We start from the raw sequence: 21389 nt of genomic DNA on the forward strand, positions 1-21389 counted from the left end.
TAGAATGGATAAAGAACAAGGTCCTACTGTGTAGCACAGGGAACTATATTCAATATCCTGTGATAAACCATCACGGAAGAGAATATGAAAAAGAATATATATATATATATATAACTGAGTCTCTTTGCTGTACAGTAGTAATTAACACAACACTGTAATTCAAATATACTTCAATAAAAAATAAATTTAAAAAAATTCTCTCACTCTGTTCATCCACTCTTCTCCCGAGTTCTTTGAACATCTTTACAATGATTACCTTGAGCTCTTTATCCAGTAGATTGCTTATCTCCACATCACTTAGTTCTTCTGGCGTTTTATCTTGTTCCTTCACTTGGAATTTATTTCTGTCTCATAATTTTGCCTAATTTGCTATTCTTGTCTCCATGTGTTTGGAAACATCTCCCAACCTTAGAGAAGTGGCCTTTTGCAGGAGACGTCCTATGCATCCCAGCAGCACACTCCTCTAGTCGGCAGAGCTATATGCTCTAGTGGTGCCTCTTTGCAGGCTGTGTGAGCCCTTCTGTTGTGGTAGGCTAACTACTATGGGTAGTCTGGTAGGTGTCGCTGGTGCATGGTCTGGTTGGTTGCCAGGCCCTACTTTGTACAGAGGTTGCTGCCTGCTGGTGGGTGGGGCTGAGTCACAAGGCGACTGTCTATGCAGCCCCAAGGGTTACCAGGGCTAGTGCTGATCCACCAGTGAATGAAACTGGGTCCCAGGGAGGGCGGCTATGGGCCTGAGGGCCCTGGATCTAATGTTGGCCGGCTGGTCGACAGTGCCCAATCCTGACACAGCTGGTTGTGGGGTCTGGGGTGTCCTACAGTTGGTGTTGACCCACTGGTCAGTGTGGCTGAGGGTTCCAAGGTGTCTTGGAGCTGGTATCAGCCTGTTCGTTGGTGTGCCTGGGGCCCTGGGGGGTCCTGGTGGTGATGTCAGCCTGCAGATGGGCAGAGTCAAGTGCCCAGGTCTCTGGCTACAGCGCTGTGGGTGTCCTAGAGTTGACCTACTGGTGGGCAAGGCTGGGTCCCAATGGCGAGCAGTGGAGCCCCAGAAGTCTGTGTCTAGTGCTGGTGAACTGGTGGGCAGGGCCAGATCCTGGGGCCTCTGGGGCAGCTGTGGGCTCAGACAGTCTTAAGGCAGCAGGCCTGCTGGTGGGTGGGGCTGTGACCCTGCCTGACTAGCTGCTTAGCCTGAGGTTTCCCAGTACATGTGCAAACAGGCTGGTGGGTAAGGCTGGGTCCATGTGCTAATAAGCTAGACAGAGGACTCCAACATGGCACTTGCCAGCATCCTCATGGTAGAACAACCTCCCCAAAATGGCTGCCTCTAGAGTCTGTGTCCCCAGGGGGAGTTCCAGTTGTCTCCTGCCTCTCCAGGAGGCTCTCCAAGATCAGCAGGTGGGTTGACCTAGTATCTTTTCAAATTACTGCCTCTGCCCTGGGTCCCTGACCATATGAGATTTTGTGTGTGCTCTTTAAGAGTAGATAATCTGTTTCCCAAAGCCCTCTGGCCTTCCAAGCCAAACATTCTGGGTCCTAGTCTTCATGGTGCAGGACCCCTGGGCTGGGACTCCTGATGTGGGGCTCAGACCCCTTGCTCCTTGGGGAGAACCTCTGCAATCATAATTATTCTCCCATTTGTGGGTCACCCACCCAGAGGTATGGGTCTTGACTATGCCACATCTCCATCCCTCCTACCTGTCTTGTTGTGGTTTCTTCTTCATGACTTTAGTTGTAGAAGATCTTTTCGCTAGCCTTCCAGTTTTTCTCATCAGTGGTTGCTCTGTAAATAGTTGTAATTTTGGTGCACCTGTAGAAGGGGGTAAGCTCAGGGTCTTCTTACTGTGCCACCTTGGCCACTCCCAATTTTTGCACATTTATATTTTTAGAAGCTCTGAGTTCTGTTTGGGTATTTGGGCCTGCATGTGCCAGAAAGGTAACACAGATTGTTGGTGGCTGAGGAAATAATCCCTGGCTCCCACCTCCAAGAGTGGACACACAGCCTGACCCAAACTACCATGCACATAGGAACCTACACTTCCTCCCCTATTCACATTGTGTCACAATCATGCACACATATCCGGCACTGACAAGCAATTCCATCCCTCTATGGGCAGGATCACACCCCACCTGGAGGTTCACGTGGTCTGTGAGGAGATGAGGATCATTGGGAGGGGCCTAGCAGGAGGAGTCCCAGCAGGAGACTCTTTGAAATTCTTAGACAGAGGGGTTGAGGGAACACAAGAGCACACCTCAGGCTCTCACAGAAATGGTGGGACTCCCATTCAGAGCTCTAGATAATTAAGCAGCCAAGTAATTTGTCAATATGAAGGATGTTTTTCTGGGATAATGCCCACCACTCAACAGATGGATAGGCCCCACCAGGTGGGAAGGACAGGCAGAGGGGTCAGGCTGTGGGCAGCTTTGGATTTCTAGCTTCTGTGTGAAAGACTGATTTTGCCTTTGTCAGGAAGTCATTCAACAAACTTATATTTAACACCAGATCCAAGATGACTAAAATCAGCCCCTGATCCCACTATAGCTACCATCCATAAAGCTGTTATTCCAAAATTAGGCATAAACATTTAATTTAAAATTAGATGTCATTTCTTTTCCAGAAAGTAGAGGAGTCTTGAAGGACTTCTGACCATGTGGGTAGGGGCAGAGTTTTCTGAGAAATGGACTGGGGACAAGAAAAATGTTTTAAAGGAAATATAATGTAGGAAGAAGACGTGAGAGGACTAGGGAGGGATATCCTCTGAAGCTCCACCCCATGCCCACTGCCCTCTCATGTGGAACAAGGGAACATGTTAGCTGAGAAAGCCACTACTTCAAGTTCTGGATGCCTGCTGTTTGGGGGTACCCACCTAAACTGCCCAGACCCCCGCTTAGTGCACCCATACCCCACCATATGCATTTTGTCTAGAGAAGTAGGGGGGTGGTTGGGAGGTGTAAGGGGGAAACATCAATAGAAACTTCTGCACCACTAGGCAGATAGGATCGCATATCAGTCAGTGAATCTCCAGCTGAAGACACTAGGAGACCAAAAACTCTGACTTCTTCCCCAAAGGGAACAAGGAACAATTCACTGCTAGAGACAGAAGGGTAGGATTCTGCCTTATGAATTGTGGAAACTGTGAGTACAGGTTCCACGTGTCCAGTCCCAAGGGGAGACTTTCTCCCTGACCCCAAACGGCAGTTAGGCTAGCTGATGCCTCAACAAAATTTTAATATGATGGGTCTCCCTGAAAATAGCAACTGAACATGGCCCCTACTCTTTACATCCTTAAACTTTCTCTTTCTGTATCTCTCCCTCCTAATTTTCATAAGGACAAAGGACAAGAAGCTGGAGCCACTCCACCCTTTACTCTACAGCCTGTTTGGACTAGCAAATTCCTAGCTAACATGGGCAGGGGAAGGAAGGAGGGAAGGCAGGAGAAATAAAAGGAAGTTCAGCTTTTTTGTCCCATGTAGAGCCTCCCTGATCCACCAGGGAACATCACCACCTCCAATAACCATTGCATACCCACTGTGTGCCAGTCACCTGCTAGATCTCCAGAAGACACTGTTCCTGTTGTGGAAGGGCTCACATTCTGGTTGGTGAAGAAAATATGCAAATGAGTAGGAACCCTAAGTGTGGCTGGTGCTGAGAGAGAAATAGGTTCAGGGCACAGGTGGGGATTCCAAAAGAAACTCTGTCAACAGGTGGGGGCAGGAAGGAAGACTTCATTAAAAAGTGACTTTTGAGTGTTGCTAGGTAAATGTTGCTTCCCTAATCAAGGCAACAGCAGGAACATAGGCACTGAAGGTGAAACACCCTGGTGCTGCTCTGGAAATGGCTGGAAAATAAGGGCTGAAGAGCCACTAGGGCAGGGAAAGAGAAAAAGACAGTAATGTGGGCAGATCTGCATATCATGAGAATTGACTTTCATGAGAATGGATTGAGACTTCAGCAGTAGACGTGGAGAGAGATGAGGAGGCCTGATTTAGACAGAGCGAGAGGTATCAGCAAACGAGCTCAGAAGGCCCTCCTGGTACCTTCTCCAACTGAGCTAGGAAGGAAGGAAGAGAAGGGAAAAGAAACCCAAAGTTCTTGGAGGCAGCAGTGGGGGGATAGATGTTGACAGGCACTCTTTCTTTTGCCACACTCTACCCAGCACATGCCTCCACCCATCTCTTACCTTGGGGGACAGTGACCATTGGGTTACTTCTCGAGATGTTCTCGGATGTTTGTCTTTACCTCCCCCCTTACCTTGGACATTTATGGTTTGCCAAAGCAGAAGGAACTTGCCTGCAGGCACTTTCCACAATAACCTTTGCTTCCCAAAGTTAAGCACCTGAGCTGTTTATGGTTTATGTTGAGGGGGGGGCTGGAGGATAGGAGAAGGAAGGAGAACCCCAAAGGGGGACATAGGACTGAGGGAGAGTGGGCAATCGTTTCTGTAATTTCCCTGAGCTGCAGTGCCCACACACTCAGCTGAGGAGCCTCAGAGGAGATGACTGTGAGGTCTGCTGCAGACTCCCAGTAGCACCAAGATTTCTATCGCCCAGGAGTGGCAGGGCCAAGGGTTTGGAAACAGGAGGATGTTTCTGCAAAATACACAGCCTGCCAAAGACAAGGGGTCTCCCCTGATCTTGGAGCTGCATTAGCTAGACCCTAGGCCTTGGTATTACAGGAAGGGCTAAGCCTCCCAAAACAAAGGTCGATTTCTTGCCTGCCTGTGGAATGGGAGCTGGGGGCTGAAAAGACTAGGTCAATGCAAATAAACAAAGTAATGCACTCTTTCTTGCACACACTCCTCTCCACTATCTGGGCAGATTCTGGGTCTCAGAGGTCTGAGAGACATGCTGCACATGACACAGATGGAGGAGGGGGGCGGTGTGTATCTTACCCATCAGACTAATAATGGCCACTCCTCTGTCCCCAGGATGCTGGCGGGCTGGATGCTAGGAAGGAGGTGGCTTTCCAAGCTTTCACTTAAAAAATTGCTTATAGGGATTTCCCTGGTGGTCCAGTGGCGAAGACTCCTGTGTTCCCAGTGCGGGGCAGGGAATCCTGGTTTCGATCCCTAGTCAGGGAACTAGATTCCACATGCCACGACTGAGTTCGCATGCCCCAGCTAAAGACCCCCACATGCCGCAACTGAAAGATCCCCATGCCGCAACTAAGACCCGGTGCAGCCAAATAAATAAATATTTTTTTTAAATGTTTATAGGACATGCAAAAATACTAAACACAAGAGGGAGAAGGCCACTGCTCTGGCCTGGGACAACCGCAACTGCTGAGGCAGTGTCGGACCACGGAGAGCCGCGCCTGCGCACTACAGACTCCGAAGCCAGGGCGACCTCAGGGAGGTGGGCGGGGCTGCCCGGGCATCCGGGTCCCTCACCCCGCCCCGCTGCATGAATGAGAGGCCTGGCGCCCGCCCCTCCCCCTCCGGGCCCGCCCCTCGCCGGGGCGCCGCGGGCAGTCTGCCGCTGCCACCTCAGCCGCGCTCGGTGCCGACTGACGCCCGCCGCTCACCGCCCGGAGCTGACGGTCCCACCACGCTCGCCGCCGCCGCTGCCGGCACGACAGAGTAAGTGAGCAAGCGAGGGCCGTCGCCCCGGGTTTGGGGCTTAACGGACTGGGCAGGTCCGGGTTCGGGGTGCTGAGGACACCGTGGGGCCCGCGCCAGCCTCCCCCACTCACACTCCCGGCGCCTCTGCCGGGAGCTGGGAGGGATGGGACAGCGGCCCCAGGCCGGGAGGGGTGCGCAGGAGGGTCCACCCCGAGCCGGAGGGTGAGTCCCGCACAAAGGGAGGCGCGGGGCTGTCACCGGGAGGTCACAGAGGGAATGTTCGCGGAGCCCAGAGCGCTCCGCTAACCCGTGCCGGGTGTCGGGTCCCCGGGCGTGGGAGGCGGCTGGGATGAGCAGAGAGGCAAGGACGAGGATGGCGAGGACGTCTGCCTCCCTGTTGGCGATGGGAATGCGCCTTGGGGGGCGCGGCGTGGCAGTGTTTTCCTGGTCCCCGTCTGCTCCTCCCCTTTCTTTGTGGCGTCTGTCCTGTGCCCGTTTGTCACTGTGTGTAAGCTATGGTCGGGGGTGAGACCTATCGCCTCGGCTTACTCGTTAATGAAAGTCAGGAGCTGGCCTCATATCTGTGAGTGGGGGGCGTGTGTGCTTCCACAGGCCGGAGAATTAAGGAGCCTCTTTTGTTTCCGGAGACCTAATGGTGTGTGTGCCCCCTCTGAAATGAGAGAATCGGAGGTCATTTAAAGGGGTATGAGGAAAAGAGACATATTACTTCATCAGATCTTCACCCAGTTCTGCCTCTGACATTCTTTCAAACAGCATTTCTTTGTTTCTTTCTGTAAAACCAGTGGGTTTTGTTAATTGAAAATATATGTCTATATCCTCAATATATCTGTATATCCAGAACACTTGGTTTTTGGGGTTTAGTTAATGGTCATATACTCTTATGTATGTACATGAGAATACTCTAGTACATATAGAACACTGCTTTTTAGTTAATTGGTAATATGTCTGTATATTGATATACACATATACAGAAGTACTCCGGTATCTCTAGGACACTGTTTTCTCAGCTCCTCAGTACAGGCAGATTTTGTTTCCTCCTGCCTCCCTGTGTAATAAGAAGGTGGTCCAGCAGGTTCTTTCCACCTCCTTGCTTTTTTTCCCCTTAATGCTTTGGCAAAGGGCTTTATAGCATATTACCCTGGCATGCGCCCTTGCTTTGATCTGAATTTTCCCTGTGTTCTGTTGTCTGGTTGTGCAGCCCAGCTCAATGGCTCCTCTTACAGGACTGCTGGAAAACAGATCACCTTTTATCGTCGTCATCCCCAGAGAGAGGAGGAAGCTCTGCAGGTTCCCACAGACTTTGGCTCTGTGGGACTGACTGCCTGACTTTGTTGTCTTGGTGAAGTTGTGAGGAGTCACAGTTGATGTGGACCAATCAAAAAGAAGCAACTGTAATAGCACCAGCTATTCCTTGCTGTTTCTCTTGGACCTTTTTCTCTTTTAAACCAGATTTTATAAGTTTTAGAAGACAGTTGCATTTTCAGTTTCTTTTTTACACTTATAATTTTGCAGAGTGACAGGAAATTAGCTAAACTCTGTTACTATAAGAAACATACTTCCAGGGATTCCCTGATGGCGCAGTGGTTGAGAGTCCACCTGCCAATGCAGGGGACACGGGTTCCTGCCCCGGTCCGGGAAGATCCCACATGCCGTGTAGCGGCTGGGCCCGTGAGCCATGGCCGCTGAGCCTGCGCATCCGGAGCCTGTGCTCCGCAACGGGAGAGGCCACAACAGTGAGAGGCCCGCGTACCACAAAAAAAAAAAAAAAAGAAACATACTTCCAAAATATATTTTTCTTATGATCTTTTGATTCAAAATAGCAACGGTAAAAAAAATTAAGGGGAGCTTATTAGAGAATATGAATAGTTGAATTGACTCAGTTTTAAGATTCTCTTTAAGATTATTTTTTAATCACGTATATTTTAATCCCTGGTAGTTTTCAGTGCAAAATGAAAGCTAAACTAAGCAGTCTTCCATAGCATCTGTTTATGTATATTCCATCTGTTAAAAACATTTGCTTTTAATTTGAAGGGGAAATTTTCCATTTGGTTGGAACGGGATCCATTATTCTTGGTAAAAATCTTACCTTATGTTAACATGATCAAATTCTTTTTTTGTAAAAGTAAAAATTAATAAAAGTTGATTTTTCAATTTGGAGAAGTTTTGGTTTTATGATGTAAGATTTAAGTAAAAATTTAATGTAAATGACTTTAACTCAAAATAAGCTAACTTAAAAATGAGGGCTTCATTAACTACATTAAGTAGTGTCACTAATATTGAAGCAACCCCAATAACTTATGAACTGCCTGCATAAGTTTTTGGTTTTCTTTTCTTTTTTTTTTTTAGAAATCCCCTTAAAACAAATCATAAGGGGAAGTCGTAGATAAACAGAGTAGTGTAACCGGAATTATCACTGAAATAGGCTTGCATAGTGCCACAGTATTGTGGAACTTTAATTTTTCAAGAGCGACTTAGCTATTGTTTGTATCAACAAAGGAAACTAAAAACATCCTGGCCTTGTTGTTCAGCATTCTGTTAATCAAAATCTTTACCAACCCATAGTTTAGCATTTTTGTAGTATGATGATTGAAGAAAAATTCCAAAGTAATATCTATATTGTCAAAATAGGTTACATTATTTTAAATGCTGTTTTAGTAATAAATATAATCGTTATATTCATTAGAAATATTAGTATTGTTATGTTAGTGATTGTAATAGTATATATGATGACACTTTGTTACTAAACTGGGATACATTATCCTCCCAGCATTTTCTATCAGTAATTGTTTTCCGGGAATTCCCTTGATGGTCCAATGGTTAGGACTCCGCACTTGCACTGCAGGAGGCACAGTTTCAATCCCTGGTTGGAGAACTAAGATCCTGCATGCAGCATGGCCAAAAAATAATAATAATAATAATAATGTTTTCTGTTTCAAATGGCAGTTTATTCTAAAATCAGTAATAAAGTAACGTCATTATAATGTATTAGCAATTTAAACTATATGAAATTGCCATTTTTTAGATTGGGGAGTAGTCAAAAATCAGTGGTTTCATATGGTTCAATCACTTTGAACTCTTAGCAGTTCTTTCTGGTATTTACCTTTATATTTATTTCATTTTTAATGTTTAAACTGCTATTCCTTGATTTTCCATCTTTGGATATTATCTATGGAGTTTTATTTTGGAAGTTGAGGACTTAGTTGTCCCACACAACCATCCTTCCATCCCCCACTCATATCTATACTTTACAGTTTCCAGTCAAGTCAGTATTCAGTATTTATATGACTGTGACAATGTACCTATAATTCACAGATGAGCCATGTAGGATACGTATTACGTTTTCTTTCTTGTAAAACTTTTTTTTTTTGTTGCGGTAAGCGGGCCTTTCACTGCTGTGGCCTCTCCCGCTGCGGAGCACAGGCTCCGGACGCGCAGGCTCAGCGGCCATGGCTCACGGGCCCAGCCACTCTGCGGCACGTGGGATCTTCCCGGACCGGGGCACCAACCCGTGTCCCCTGCATCGGCAGGCAGACTCTCAACTACTGCGCCACCAGGGAAGCCCTCTTGTACAACTTTTGTTTCTACTGAGTTAAACAACTGCCACTTTTGTTTGTTTTTCATTTGCCTAGTTTTCCTTTTACCAGTCACAAAGTTATCCTCAAATTCTATGACAGAACCTATCGTCTTTCAATATTTTCAGGTCATCTGTTTCATTTCTTTTTCCTAGCTGTTATATAGGACTTTCCTTTTTATCATCTTGTGAATTCTCTTTGCTTTCCTCCTATGTTGGATCCTTGATTTCCTGGATCCTGTGTCTTCCTAATTCTTTAGTAGCTTCCTGAGAAAGGGCATCTACAAACTCTGAAATTCATTCCTGAATTCAGAAGTTGCATATGTGAAAATGTCCTCATTTTACCGTCACACTTGAATGGTCGTTTCGCTGGATATTGAACTCTAGATCGAAAATTATTGTCCCTCTTTTGAAGGCTTCTAGTATTACTATTAAGAAGTGCAATGCCATTCTAATCCCCATTTCCCTTTTTCCTCCCACTCTGGAAAACTTTAGGATCTTCTGTTTATCCCTGGTGTTCTGACATTTCATGGTGTTCCTCGAAACATCTTTTTCTTTCCTTTTGCTCGTAAGGGCAGATAATATTTTCTCCAAATACCTATATATATGTACACACAGACATACACACCATCTCACCCAATATGCTATTCATTATCGTGTTGACATGCCTCCATCAAGAGATGTGGTCTTTGTTTCCTCTCCTTGAACCTGTGCAGGCATAAATGCTCCCCAGGATGTTTTGGGTCTTGAGCCAACATCATGGTTTAGGAGTACAGTTGGATGATCAAAAGCAACCACCTTTAATTTTTGTTTTTTACTTTTAAATGGAATCATCAGTTTACTTTTAACTGGAAATATCAGTTAACACCAGAGAAAGTTTCTTCCAGCACTGAAATATAATCACCTCTGGAATCTACACAGCCATCAGTTACATTTTTTAAAAATCTACTTTAGGAAGTGACAGAACCATTTATGACCAAAAAGAAACAATCTATAAGCTTCATGGTTAAATATATCATGACTAAAGACAAACACATTATTGGCAAGAATTTCTGTGATAAGAAGATGGAGGCAAATGGAGTTACATAGACCATGGCTTGTTTGGACATTGTCAGTGACTTAGTGTTTATCTCATGGATACACATTTTTTAATATTTTTTTACCCATGAATTTTTTTCTATTTACAGCTGCTTTATTCCTCATCTAGCTTTCCCATAGGTGCACATAAGTGGTTGAATATTTCTAGACAACTTCAGATTCATGAGCAAAAATCTGTAGTAGACTCTCATCACTGCCCCAAAAAACTACCAGATTCTTAATAAGATTTTTTTGCCTATAATTATTTAATGTCTCCCCAGTCTTTACACTTATGAGCAGCCGACCCCTCCCCATCCCGGTAAGCAGGCCGCATACTTCACTGAGGGTTTAGAAGTTATCAGACAGATACCCCTCATCCTCCCTTCACCAAATCTATAAATCCACCTTCCTTAGGATCCCTGTTTCCTTGCTGTCAGAAGCCAACTTGCCTCCCCACCATATTCCACCTCATAGCTAGTCAAGAACTTGACTTCTGCATTTGTGCCCTCTATCACATCCTCAACAACTTTCCAGGGCACCACCCATGTCAGCATACATACATGCTCTGATATTTCCCATCTTCAAAAACAGAACAAAAAATTACAACGAAACAACTTCCCCCTGACCTTATTATATCCATCCCCTTCTGTTTACCTTCATGGTTAAATGTTTCAAAAGAATAGTCTACATTTCCTCCCTATCTCTTCTGTACTATGTATCACTGTCTGAAATTCTGTTGTTGACTGAATATTTTTGCCTCTTGCCTACGCCCCACACTGGGAAGTCGGCTCCAGGAAAGCAGGGAACTCATCTATCCTGTTTACCACTATGTTCCTAGGACAGCAGTTGACACAAGTACCTACTCAATATATGGGCAAAAAAGGCATAACTGACATTTTTAACCTGGTAGAATAGCTCTTTTTAAAAATTTCTAACAAGAAAATCAATTTTCATTTATTTTTTAAATTATTCTCTACTTTTTGCTACACTTGAAAACTGAAAAATTATAAAGACTGTATTAATGATTGAATTTTACCTATGTTACATTACATTTCATTCTTTCACAAGTATAATTAACATTGGCAGTCTTGCACCTAGATTCTGCAGTCAGACTGATTGGAGTTGAATTCTAGCTCTTTCACTTTTTGCCATGTGACCTTGGGCAGGTTTCCTAACCTGTTTCCTCATCTGCAAGGTAGAAATAAGAATAGCACCCACCTCATATGTTGGTTTTGTGTGTCAAATTAGATAACGTGTAAAATGCTAAACTCAGTACTTGGCATGGCGGTTAATGCAACGAAAAATAATTATAGTTATTGTTTGTATATGCTTCTCTGGTTTCTAATATTTGATCTGACTTGGTCACTGTAATATTTTTGTTTGAAGTACTTATATCTCCTAGAGTATATTGGCTATGAATGTGACTCTCCTGTTTTTAGTTTTGTGGGCTTTTTCTGATTCCTTGCCTCTCTATTCCCCAGATTACCCCACATGACAGATGATCTGCAGTTGACAGATGAGCACCCTATAGCACTTCCCAGCAATTTGGTCATTTGAGAAATCATTTTGGTCACTTGATAAAACATTTTTATTTCAAGCCAAGTTCTGTTCTTTGTTTATTTGGCCTGCCCAGAGGTAAGGCTCCTTCCACGTGTTAATTCATGTTATTCCTCATTAAGTTTTCTTATTTCTGGAAATGGAACTTTTAAAACACCCAGTATGTCATCAACAGATTTTTTTAAAGTAGCCATAAGATACTGTTCTTTTCACTTACTAGCTAGCTGGGAAGATAAATATATGTAGCAATACAAAATCCACTCTAAGGGCCACATTGAGGGATAAAGACAGGCTCTGTAGAAGTTCAAAGTAGGGAGAGTTATGTCCAGCCAGCCTTAAGGGATTCTTAAAAGTTTTCTGCATGTTAAATTATCTATACCCCTTATTATCTGTCTTGATTTTTAATTTTAGAAATTGTTTCTTAAAGTAATTGACTTAGCAGTTACTCTGCCCCTTTCTTTTCTTATCTGGGTAGGCAGTGGAGACTCTTCCAATTATCTGAGCATTTCAAACATCAGAGTGTAGTGTTGGGTAAATTTAGGATTCAAAAAGAATGCCAGATGGTTTGAAAAGAATTGTGAGCACTCCAACTAGTGCAGTCCGTTGAAAGCCAGCTGGCTGAGCCTTGTCTGCTGTGGAGGTGGGAATCAGACGCTTTCTTCAACGCCAGCTGGCCTAGGAACAACTTATCAGTGGCCTTACTTTTGGTTGGCCATGCCTGGGAAAGCCAGCCTGGGCCCTGCACCCGACATAAGGACAGTATGGCACCAGACAGTTGCTCTGCACCTCCATGGTGCTTGAGTTGGAACAAGCCTGAATGGCAAGGAAAGGAAGCTACTTTTTAGATAGCATTACAAGTGAACCTCATGTTAAGTTGTGATTTTGCTCTGAAAAAGTGTAATGAAACTTGAATTTTTATGGATTCAATGCTGTTAGGTGTATTAGTGTTGCTTACTACTATAGTAACTATAGTGAATGTTTTTATATTATAAATAACTTCCAGTTTACCTGCTTTCAGTTGTTCTTGTTTTCATTTATTGACTTTTCTTGAAGTGAGGTTTCCCTCTTCTTTTCATTTTCTTCTTCTTCTAAAGTTTTAGTCATTTGGATTAGTACAAATTTTCATCTTGTCGTAAAGCTTGGTCCTATAAACCAGAGGCTTCTGTAGAACATTAATTATGTGTGTTGTCTTAAAATCTGTGTCTCGGGCTTCCCTGGTGGCGCAGTGGTTGAGTCCGCCTGCCGATGCAGGGCACACGGGTTCGTGCCCCGGTCAGGGAAGATCCCACGTGCCGCGGAGCGGCTGGGCCCGTGAGCCATGGCTGCTGAGCCTGCGCGTCCGGAGCCTGTGCTCCGCAACGGGAGAGGCCACAGCAGTGAGAGGCCCGCGTACCGCAAAAAAAAAAAAAAAAAAAAAAAATCTGTGTCTCATTTTGTCTGTTATTTATGTTTTCCTAATTAGACGGGTGTTTGTATCAGATACAGTTCTTCTTTAGGAAACTTAATGTCATAATGTTTAACTGAGAACAAAAGAAGTACAAATATGGCACTGCAAGTATAATGAGCATTCAGTTCATTTGATGACAGTGTTAATAACTTCACCAACAGTCTATCAGTATGCTTTATGTTATCTTAAAATATTTTTTTATTTGGAGATGGAATGGTGCTGCAATACTTGTATGTTAACTTCATCTAGGCAAACCAAAAAATTATAAATTACCTGTGTCTCTTTATTGTTCTCTCCCAATTCTGAGCATGAAAAATTTTGCTCAGTGGTATAAACTTGAAATATCCAAATAGGCTCTTCATCTTGGACTAAAAGAAAGAGTTTGGCAAATAATGAAACACTGAAGTATGAGCTAATATAGTTTATGGAAAATTGGTGGGAAGGTAAATCAAAGGTGTTGGCTTTCATTCTTTTCCTTTAGTGCAAAAGAAATTGCAAAACTTCCTCAGAGATATGTTGGAAATCTCATGCCTTGCTATAATTAAATAAAAATTTTTACTTAAACTTATTGATTGTCCCTGTAAACAGTCCAGAGGAAATTTTGTGGTAGTGAGAAAGATTTTTTTTGTATCATAGAACAGTGTATCAATAGCCAGGGGAAATATTGTACCCAGAAAATCATCTTTCACATTAGCTAACCTATAGTAAAAACCTTTTATGTTAGTATCTTTAAATGTACTGCTTATTTACTCCTTACAGCAACCCTCAAAGGGTTATTTATGGATGATAAAACAAATGGTCAAAGAAGTAACCTGTTCAGGTTCACAAGGTCAGGAGCCAGGTTTAGAACCCAGGCCCTCATTCTCCAACCCACCAAGTGTCTCAGTTGATATTGTCAACTTTCACAAGCTTTTTTTTTTTTTTTTTTTACATCTTTATTGGAGTATAATTGCTTTACAATGGTGTGCTAGTTTCTGCTTTATAACAAAGTGAATCAGTTATACATATACATATGTTCCCATATCTCTTCCCTCTTGTGTCTCCCTCCCTCCCACCCTCCCTATCCCACCCCTCTAGGTGGTCACAAAGCACCGAGCTGATCTCCCCATGCTATGCAGCTGCTTCCCACTAGCTATCTATTTTACGTTTGGTAATGTGTATATGTCCATGCCTTACTATTCATATGCTATCCTGCAATGGCACTTTTGGATGACTTTTTTTTTTTAGGCCGCACCAAGCAGCTTATGGGATCTTAGTTCCCCGACCAGGATTGAACCTGGGCCACAGCAGTGAAAGCGCCGAGTCCACTGGACTGCCAGGGAGTTCCCTGGAACACTATTGATAAAGGAAATTGAGACCTTTGCAGAAAATGGCTAGAGAATAAGGAGAGATTTGGGGAGCATATATATTTTTTATTTCTTCTGATATTCTTGAAGTAATTAACCATTGCTGAACTACTGCAGTAAATAAAAGTGAGGTAAATAAAAATGACTTGTTAGAATGGGGCAAAGGGGCTGCGTAGTTTTCTAGCATTGCTGTAACAAATTACCACATAATTGATGGCCTGAAACAGTAGAAATTTATTCTCTCACAGTTCTGGAGGCCAGAAGTCTGAAATCAGAGTGTCAGCAGAGCTGCTGCACTCCCTCCAAAAACTAGGAGACAATCCTTCCTTGCTCCTTCCAGCTTTTGGTGGCTCCACACATTCCTTGGCTTTTGGCTGTATAACTACAATCTCTGCTTCCATGTTCACATGGTCTTCTCTTCTTTCTCTCTCTTATAAAGACACTGTCATTGGGTTTAGGGTCCACCTGGATAATCCAAAGCTCACAGCACTCAGTTCAAAATGCAGCTGTGAATTCTGTTTTCTGTGTTTTAGTTTTCTCTATTTCAGTTCACTACCACCATCTATTTAGAACTTCAGAATTATATAAAAGCATGACACAGTTCTGAGGAGAGGAAACAGTTGCATTCCTAAAAGTTTTTTTTAATGTATCCTGTAAAACTGCTTGTTCTTTGCTATGGGTTTTCAGTAGTATAAGCTACCTCAGGAATAAAACTTTATATTTCATAGCTGTCTGACTGTCTTAATCTGTTCTGGCTGCTATAACAAAATACCATAGCCTGGGTATCTTACAAACAGAAATTTCTCATAGTTCTGGAGGCTGGGAAATCCAAGATCAGGGTGGCAGCAGGTTCAGTGTCTGGGGAGGGCCGACTTGCTGGTGCATAGCCGGTACTTCTCACTGTCTTTTGCTATGTCCCCCCATGGTGGAAGGGGTGAAGAAGCCATCTGGGGTCCATTTTTTTTTTTTTTTTTTTTTTTGCGGTACGCAGGCCTCTCACTGCTGTGGCCTCTCCCGTTGCGGAGCACAGGCTCCGGACGCACAGGCTCAGCGGCCAAGGCCCACGGGCCCAGCCGCTCCGCGGCACGTGGGATCCTCCCAGACCGGGGCACAAACCCGTGTCCCCTGCATCGGAAGGTGGACTCTCAACCACTGCGCCACCAGGGAAGCCCTGGGGTCCTTTTTATTGGGGCCACTTGTATAAGGGTACTAATCCCATTCATGAGGGCGACACCCTCATCACTTAATCACTTCTAGATACCATCACATTGGGGATTTGGTTTCAGTATGTGAATTTGGGGAGGACGTGTCATATAGCACAGTCGATAGCACTAACCATATAAAAAGGGAAAATTTATGTTTTCCATATAACTAATTCGATTTCTAAATAAGGAACTGCCACATAAATTTTTTTCATTGATCCATTTATTTTCTACCCAAGATTAATATTACTTAATAGATTTACCTGTACTGTTTTTCAGGGTTCTCTGCTAGTGAGATTCTTCTTTTTAATTTTTTTTTTATTATAAGAAATTGTAAATACACTCAAAAGTAGAAAAATAGTACAACATACGCCCATATGCCCATCACTCAGATTCTACTGTTATCAAGATTTTGCCACATTTGTTTCATTTATCCTTTTTTCTTTTACCTTCTTTGCTGAGGTATTTTAAAGCAAATCCGAGACATTTTTGTACGTGTTTCCTGACATACTTCTATATGCATCTTTTAAAAATAAGAATGTTGTCTTACAGAACCAAAATGCTATTCTCATACCTAATAAAATTAACACTTACTCCTTGGTATCATCTAATAACTAGACCCTATTCACATTTGCCCAGTTGTCTCAAGGATATCTTTTTCAGAGATGGCTTGTTCACACCAGGATTCAAAGTCCACAGATCACATTTGGTCATTTTGTCTCTCATGCCTATTTTGATCTAGGGTAGTTCCTCCTACCTCCCTCTCTCTCCACTTTTTTTGTGTGTCGTGGACTATTTACAGGAACCAGGTCAGTTGTCCTGTGGAACTTCTCGCATTTGGGATTTGTTCACTTAAATCGCAGTGTCAGTTTGTTGCTCTGTTCCCTGTATTTCCTACAAATGGAAGTTAGCTCTAGAGGCTTGATTAAAACAGATTGAAGTTTTTTGGCAAGAAATGCTTAGGAGATGCTTAATGTTGCATCACATCCAGAGGCCTGCTGTGTCTGGCTACCCTACTTCTAGTGATGCTAAAAGACCCCATTGATGATCATGTCAGCGTTCTTTGTGGCAAAATGGTGATTTTCTAATCCTGTCCTCTCTTCCACATTTATTAGCAGTTCTGTAAAGAAGACCTTTATCTTATCAACTAAGACTGTTTGGGGTTACTCTGAAATACATTTTGTATGAGAGACTGCCAAGTAATCTTACACTGTTATGCTCTTGATAAAAGATAATGAGTTTGAATCAGAATAAAAGGAATTGTGTTAATCTTTTGTTTTAGTGAGTGTTACAATGAAATTGAGTACTGTAGTAAAATATGAATGATTGTTTTCCTTTTACAATTGAGAATGTACACTCTAATTGCTCTGAAAGTTTAAGGTAGAGGTAAATGAAAGTCTTTTATAAATTAGAATCAGCAGTGGAGAGGAAAGAGTAATAACTAGAATTTAAAAATTGGAAGGGAATATAGCCAAATTTTTGTAATAACTATAAATGGAATATAACCTTTAAAAATTATGAATCGGGACTTCCCTGGTGGTCCAGTGATTAAGAATCCACCTTCCAATTCAGGGGATGTGAGTTCGATCCCTGGTCAGGGAACTAAGATCCCCCATGCCACGGGGCAACTAAGCCCACACGCCCTGGAGCCCACGTGCCACAGCTAGAGAGCCTGTATGCTGCAACTACTGAGCCTGCGCACTCTGGAGCCCATTCGCCACAACTAGAGAGCCCACACACCACAGTTACTGAGCCCGCACGCTCTGGAGCCTATGAGCCAAAACTAGAGAGCCTGCACACCGCAACTACTGAGCCCACGTGCTCTGGAGCCCATGTGCCATAACTAGAGAGAAGCCCACGCACTACAATGAAAGATCCCACATACTGCAACGAAGATCTCGCATGCTGCAACTAAGACTCAATGCAGCCAAATAAATAAATAAACATTTTTTAAAATTAAAAAAATGAAAATTATGAATCACTATATTGTATACCTGTAACTTATACAATATTGTACACCAACTGTACTTCAATTTTTTAATTAATTAATTTTTAAAAATTGGGAGATTTCCAGAGTCAGTATGACCCAGCCCCTGAATGTCTAATCCATTCACTCTTCTTAGACTGGGCTTTTCACATATGTATATCCCTAACATATTGTCAGTATTTTTGTGAAATTGTATGTAGACTAAAGAAATCAAGGTGATGTATTATAGAATTAATTATTAAATATTTTTAAAGGCAGGGAGAATTCTTCACTGAATATCATTCTTTTACTTTAAATTGTACTTTATGGGGAAAAAATCCTTTGATCACCATTTCTCATAATACCTCTTGTTTAACCTCATGTCTTCACATTCTTATTCAGTAAAATTACTGAATAAAGTAATGCGAATATAAAGCCCTACTTATTTTTCTTGCTCCATTTTACCTTAAGCCTGTTGTTTTTATTTATCTCCTGAATCTGTGTATTCTGGGGAAAGTAACCTTGATATCAAACGAAAGTTAAACAGGTCAGTGTTCTTAGCTTAGTGACCATCTCTAGAGAGCCTCTAATTGTATTTGAGAAGACCGTTAAATGTATGTGCTATTATGGTTTCTCCATAGGCAAAATCTTGCTATGATTATGCTGTTAATTTTAAAATAATAATACTGTGGGTCTTTTCTGAAAGATAAAGAATGCCTTTATAAAGGGATGCCTCAAAAGACCATAGATAAGATCAATATACTTATTTTTAGTCAGTTGAGCTGATTATTCCTTATCAGAACTCTAAAATGGTTTTAGTGCTGAAAACTATGTTTTCCTACCTATTGAATTAAAACAGATGCTTGTGGAACACCTACTCTATGCAAGTCTTTATACTAGGTGCTGAGTAGTAGGGTTCATTTCACTATTCAGATAAAGAAGATAGGAAGTACGTACTTCTTCCACACCTATTTATGATAAAAATTCTCCAGAAAGTGGGCGTAGAGGGAACCTACCTCAGCATAATAAAGGCCATATATGACAAACCCACGGCTAACATCATTCTCAACAGTGAAAAGCTGAAGGCATTCCCTCTAGGATCAGGAACAAGACAAGGATGCCCACTGTCACCGCTTTATTTATTTATTTATTTATTTATTTATTTATTTATTTTTGACTGTGTCGGGTCTTAATTGCTGCACACAGGACTTCTCGTTGCGGCGTGCGGGCTTTTCTCTAGTTGTGGTGTGTGGACTCCAGAGTGCACCAGCTCAGTAGTTGTGGCATGCGGGCTTCTCTAGTTGTGTATGGACTCTGTAATTGTGGCACGTGGGCTCTCTAGTTGTGGCACAGGGGCTCAGTTGCAGCACGTGGATTTAGTTGCCCCATGGCATGTGGGCAGGGAGTAGTAGTTCCCTGGCCGGGGATCAAACCCGTGTCCCCTGCATTGGAAGGCAGATTATTAACCACTGGACCACCAGGGAAGTCCCCACTGTCACCACTTTTATTCAACATAGTTTTGGAAGTCCTAGCCACAGTCATCAGAGAATAAAAAGAAATAAAAAGAATCCAAATTGGAAAGGAAGGAGTAAAACTGCCACTGTTTGCAGATGACATGATACTATACATAGAAAATCCTATAAGATGCTACCAGAAAACTACTAGAGCTCATCAATGAATTCGGTGAAGTTGCAGGATACAAAATTAATACACATAAATCTCTTGTATTCCTATACACTAACAACAAAATATCAGAAAGAGAAATTAAGGAAACAATCCCACTTCCCATCACATCAAAAAGGATAAAGCACCTAGGAATAAACCTACGTAAGGAGACAAAAGACCTGTACTCTGAAAACTATAAGACGATGATGAACGAAGCCGAAGATGACACAAACAGATGGAAAGATATACCATGTTCTTTGATTGGAAGAATCAATATTGTCAAAATGACTGTACTACCCAAGGCAATCTACAGATTCACTGCAATACCTGTCAAATTACCAGTGGCATTTTTCACAGAACTAGAACAAAAAATCGTTTAATTTGTATGGAAACACAAAAGACCTCGAACAGCCAAAGCAATCCTGAGAAAGAACAATGTAGCTGGAGGAATCACACTCCCTAACTTCAGACTATACTACAAAGCTACAGTCATCAAAACACTATGGTACTGATGCAAGGACAGAAATACAGATCAATGGAACAGGATAGAGAGCCCAGAAATAAACCCATGCACCTATGGTCACTTAATCTACAACAAAGAAGACAAGAATATACAATGGAGAAAAGACAGTTTCTTCAATAAGTGATGCTGGGAAAACTGTACAGCTACATGTAAAAGAATGAAATTGGAACATTCCCTAACACCATACACAAAAATAAACTCAAAATGGATTAAAGACCTATGTGTAAGGCTGGATACTATAAAACTCTTAGAGGAAAACATAGGCAGAACTCTCTTTGACATAAATGGCAGCATTGTCTTCTTTGACCCACCTCCTAGAGTAATGAAAGTAAAAACAAAAATAAACAAATGGGACCTAATTAAACTTAAAAGCTTTTGCACAGCAAAGGAAACCATAAACAAAATGAAAAGATAGTTCACAGAATGGGAGAAAATATTTGCAAAGTGATCAACAAGGGATTAATCTCCAGAATATACAAACAGCTCATGCAGCTCTATATCAAATAAACAAACAACCCAATCAAATAATGGGCAGAAGATCTAAACAGACATTTCTCCAAAGAAGACATACAAAAGCCAAAAAGCACATGTAAAGATGCTCAACACCACTAATTATCAGAGAAATGCAAATCGAAACTACAGTGAGATATCACCTCACACCAGTCAGAATGGCCATCATCAAAAAGTCTACAAACAAATGCTGGAGAGGGTGTGGTGAAAAGACAACCCTCCTCCACTGTTGGTAGCGATATAAATTGGTACAACCACTATGGGTAACAGTATGGAGGTTCCTTAAAAAGCTAAAAACAGAACTACTGTATGATCCAGCAATCCCATTCCTGGGCATATATCTGGAGAAAACCATAATTTGAAAGGATACGTGCACCCCAGTATTCATTGCAGCACTAAATACAATAGCCAAGACATGGAAGCAACCTAAATGTCCATCGACAGAGGAATGGATAAAGAAGGTGTAGTACATATATACGATGGAATATTACTCAACCATTAAAAAAGAATGAAATAATGCCATTTGCAGCAATATGGATGGACCTAGAGATTATCATACTAAGTGAAGTAAGTCAAACATAGAAAGACAAATATATCACTTATATGTGGAATCTAATTTTTTTAAATGACACAAATGAACTTATTTACAAAACATAAACAGACTTACCGATATCAAAAACAAATTTATGGTTAGCAAAGGGGAAAAGGTGGGTGGGGGGTAGGAGGGATAAATCAGGAGTTTGGGATTAATATACATGCACTACTATATATGATAGCTAACTAACAAGGACCTACTGTATAGCACAGGAAACTCTACTCAATATTCTGTGATAACCTTTATGAGAAAAAAAAACCTAAAAAAGAATGAATATACGTATAACTGAATCACTTTGCTGTACACCTGAAACTAACACAACATTGTAAATCAACTACACTCCAATAAATT

At 42.2% G+C, this 21389-nt stretch overlaps 1 protein-coding gene across 4 annotated transcripts in view; it reads left to right on the forward strand.

Annotated features, from left to right (window-relative positions):
• The first annotated feature begins 5215 nt into the window (after window positions 1-5215).
• RNF24 (ring finger protein 24) overlaps window positions 5216-21389 on the forward strand; it is a 142074-nt gene continuing 125900 nt past the window's right edge. For 2 of the 4 annotated variants that reach the window (XM_073792729.1, XM_019950656.3), the window contains exons 1-2: window positions 5444-5576; window positions 11709-11862. Coding sequence is in view for 1 of the 4 variants with exons in the window: in XM_019950655.3 (XP_019806214.2) it covers window positions 5401-5576 (176 nt within the window). In the remaining 3 variants the exon portion in view is untranslated. Of the gene's footprint in view, window positions 5577-11708; window positions 11863-21389 lie in introns of all 4 variants that reach the window. The other 2 variants (XM_019950655.3, XM_073792731.1) reach the window with 2 other exon arrangements.

Source organism: Tursiops truncatus, chromosome 15, assembly GCF_011762595.2.
Source record: "Tursiops truncatus isolate mTurTru1 chromosome 15, mTurTru1.mat.Y, whole genome shotgun sequence".
NCBI lineage: Eukaryota > Metazoa > Chordata > Mammalia > Artiodactyla > Delphinidae > Tursiops > Tursiops truncatus.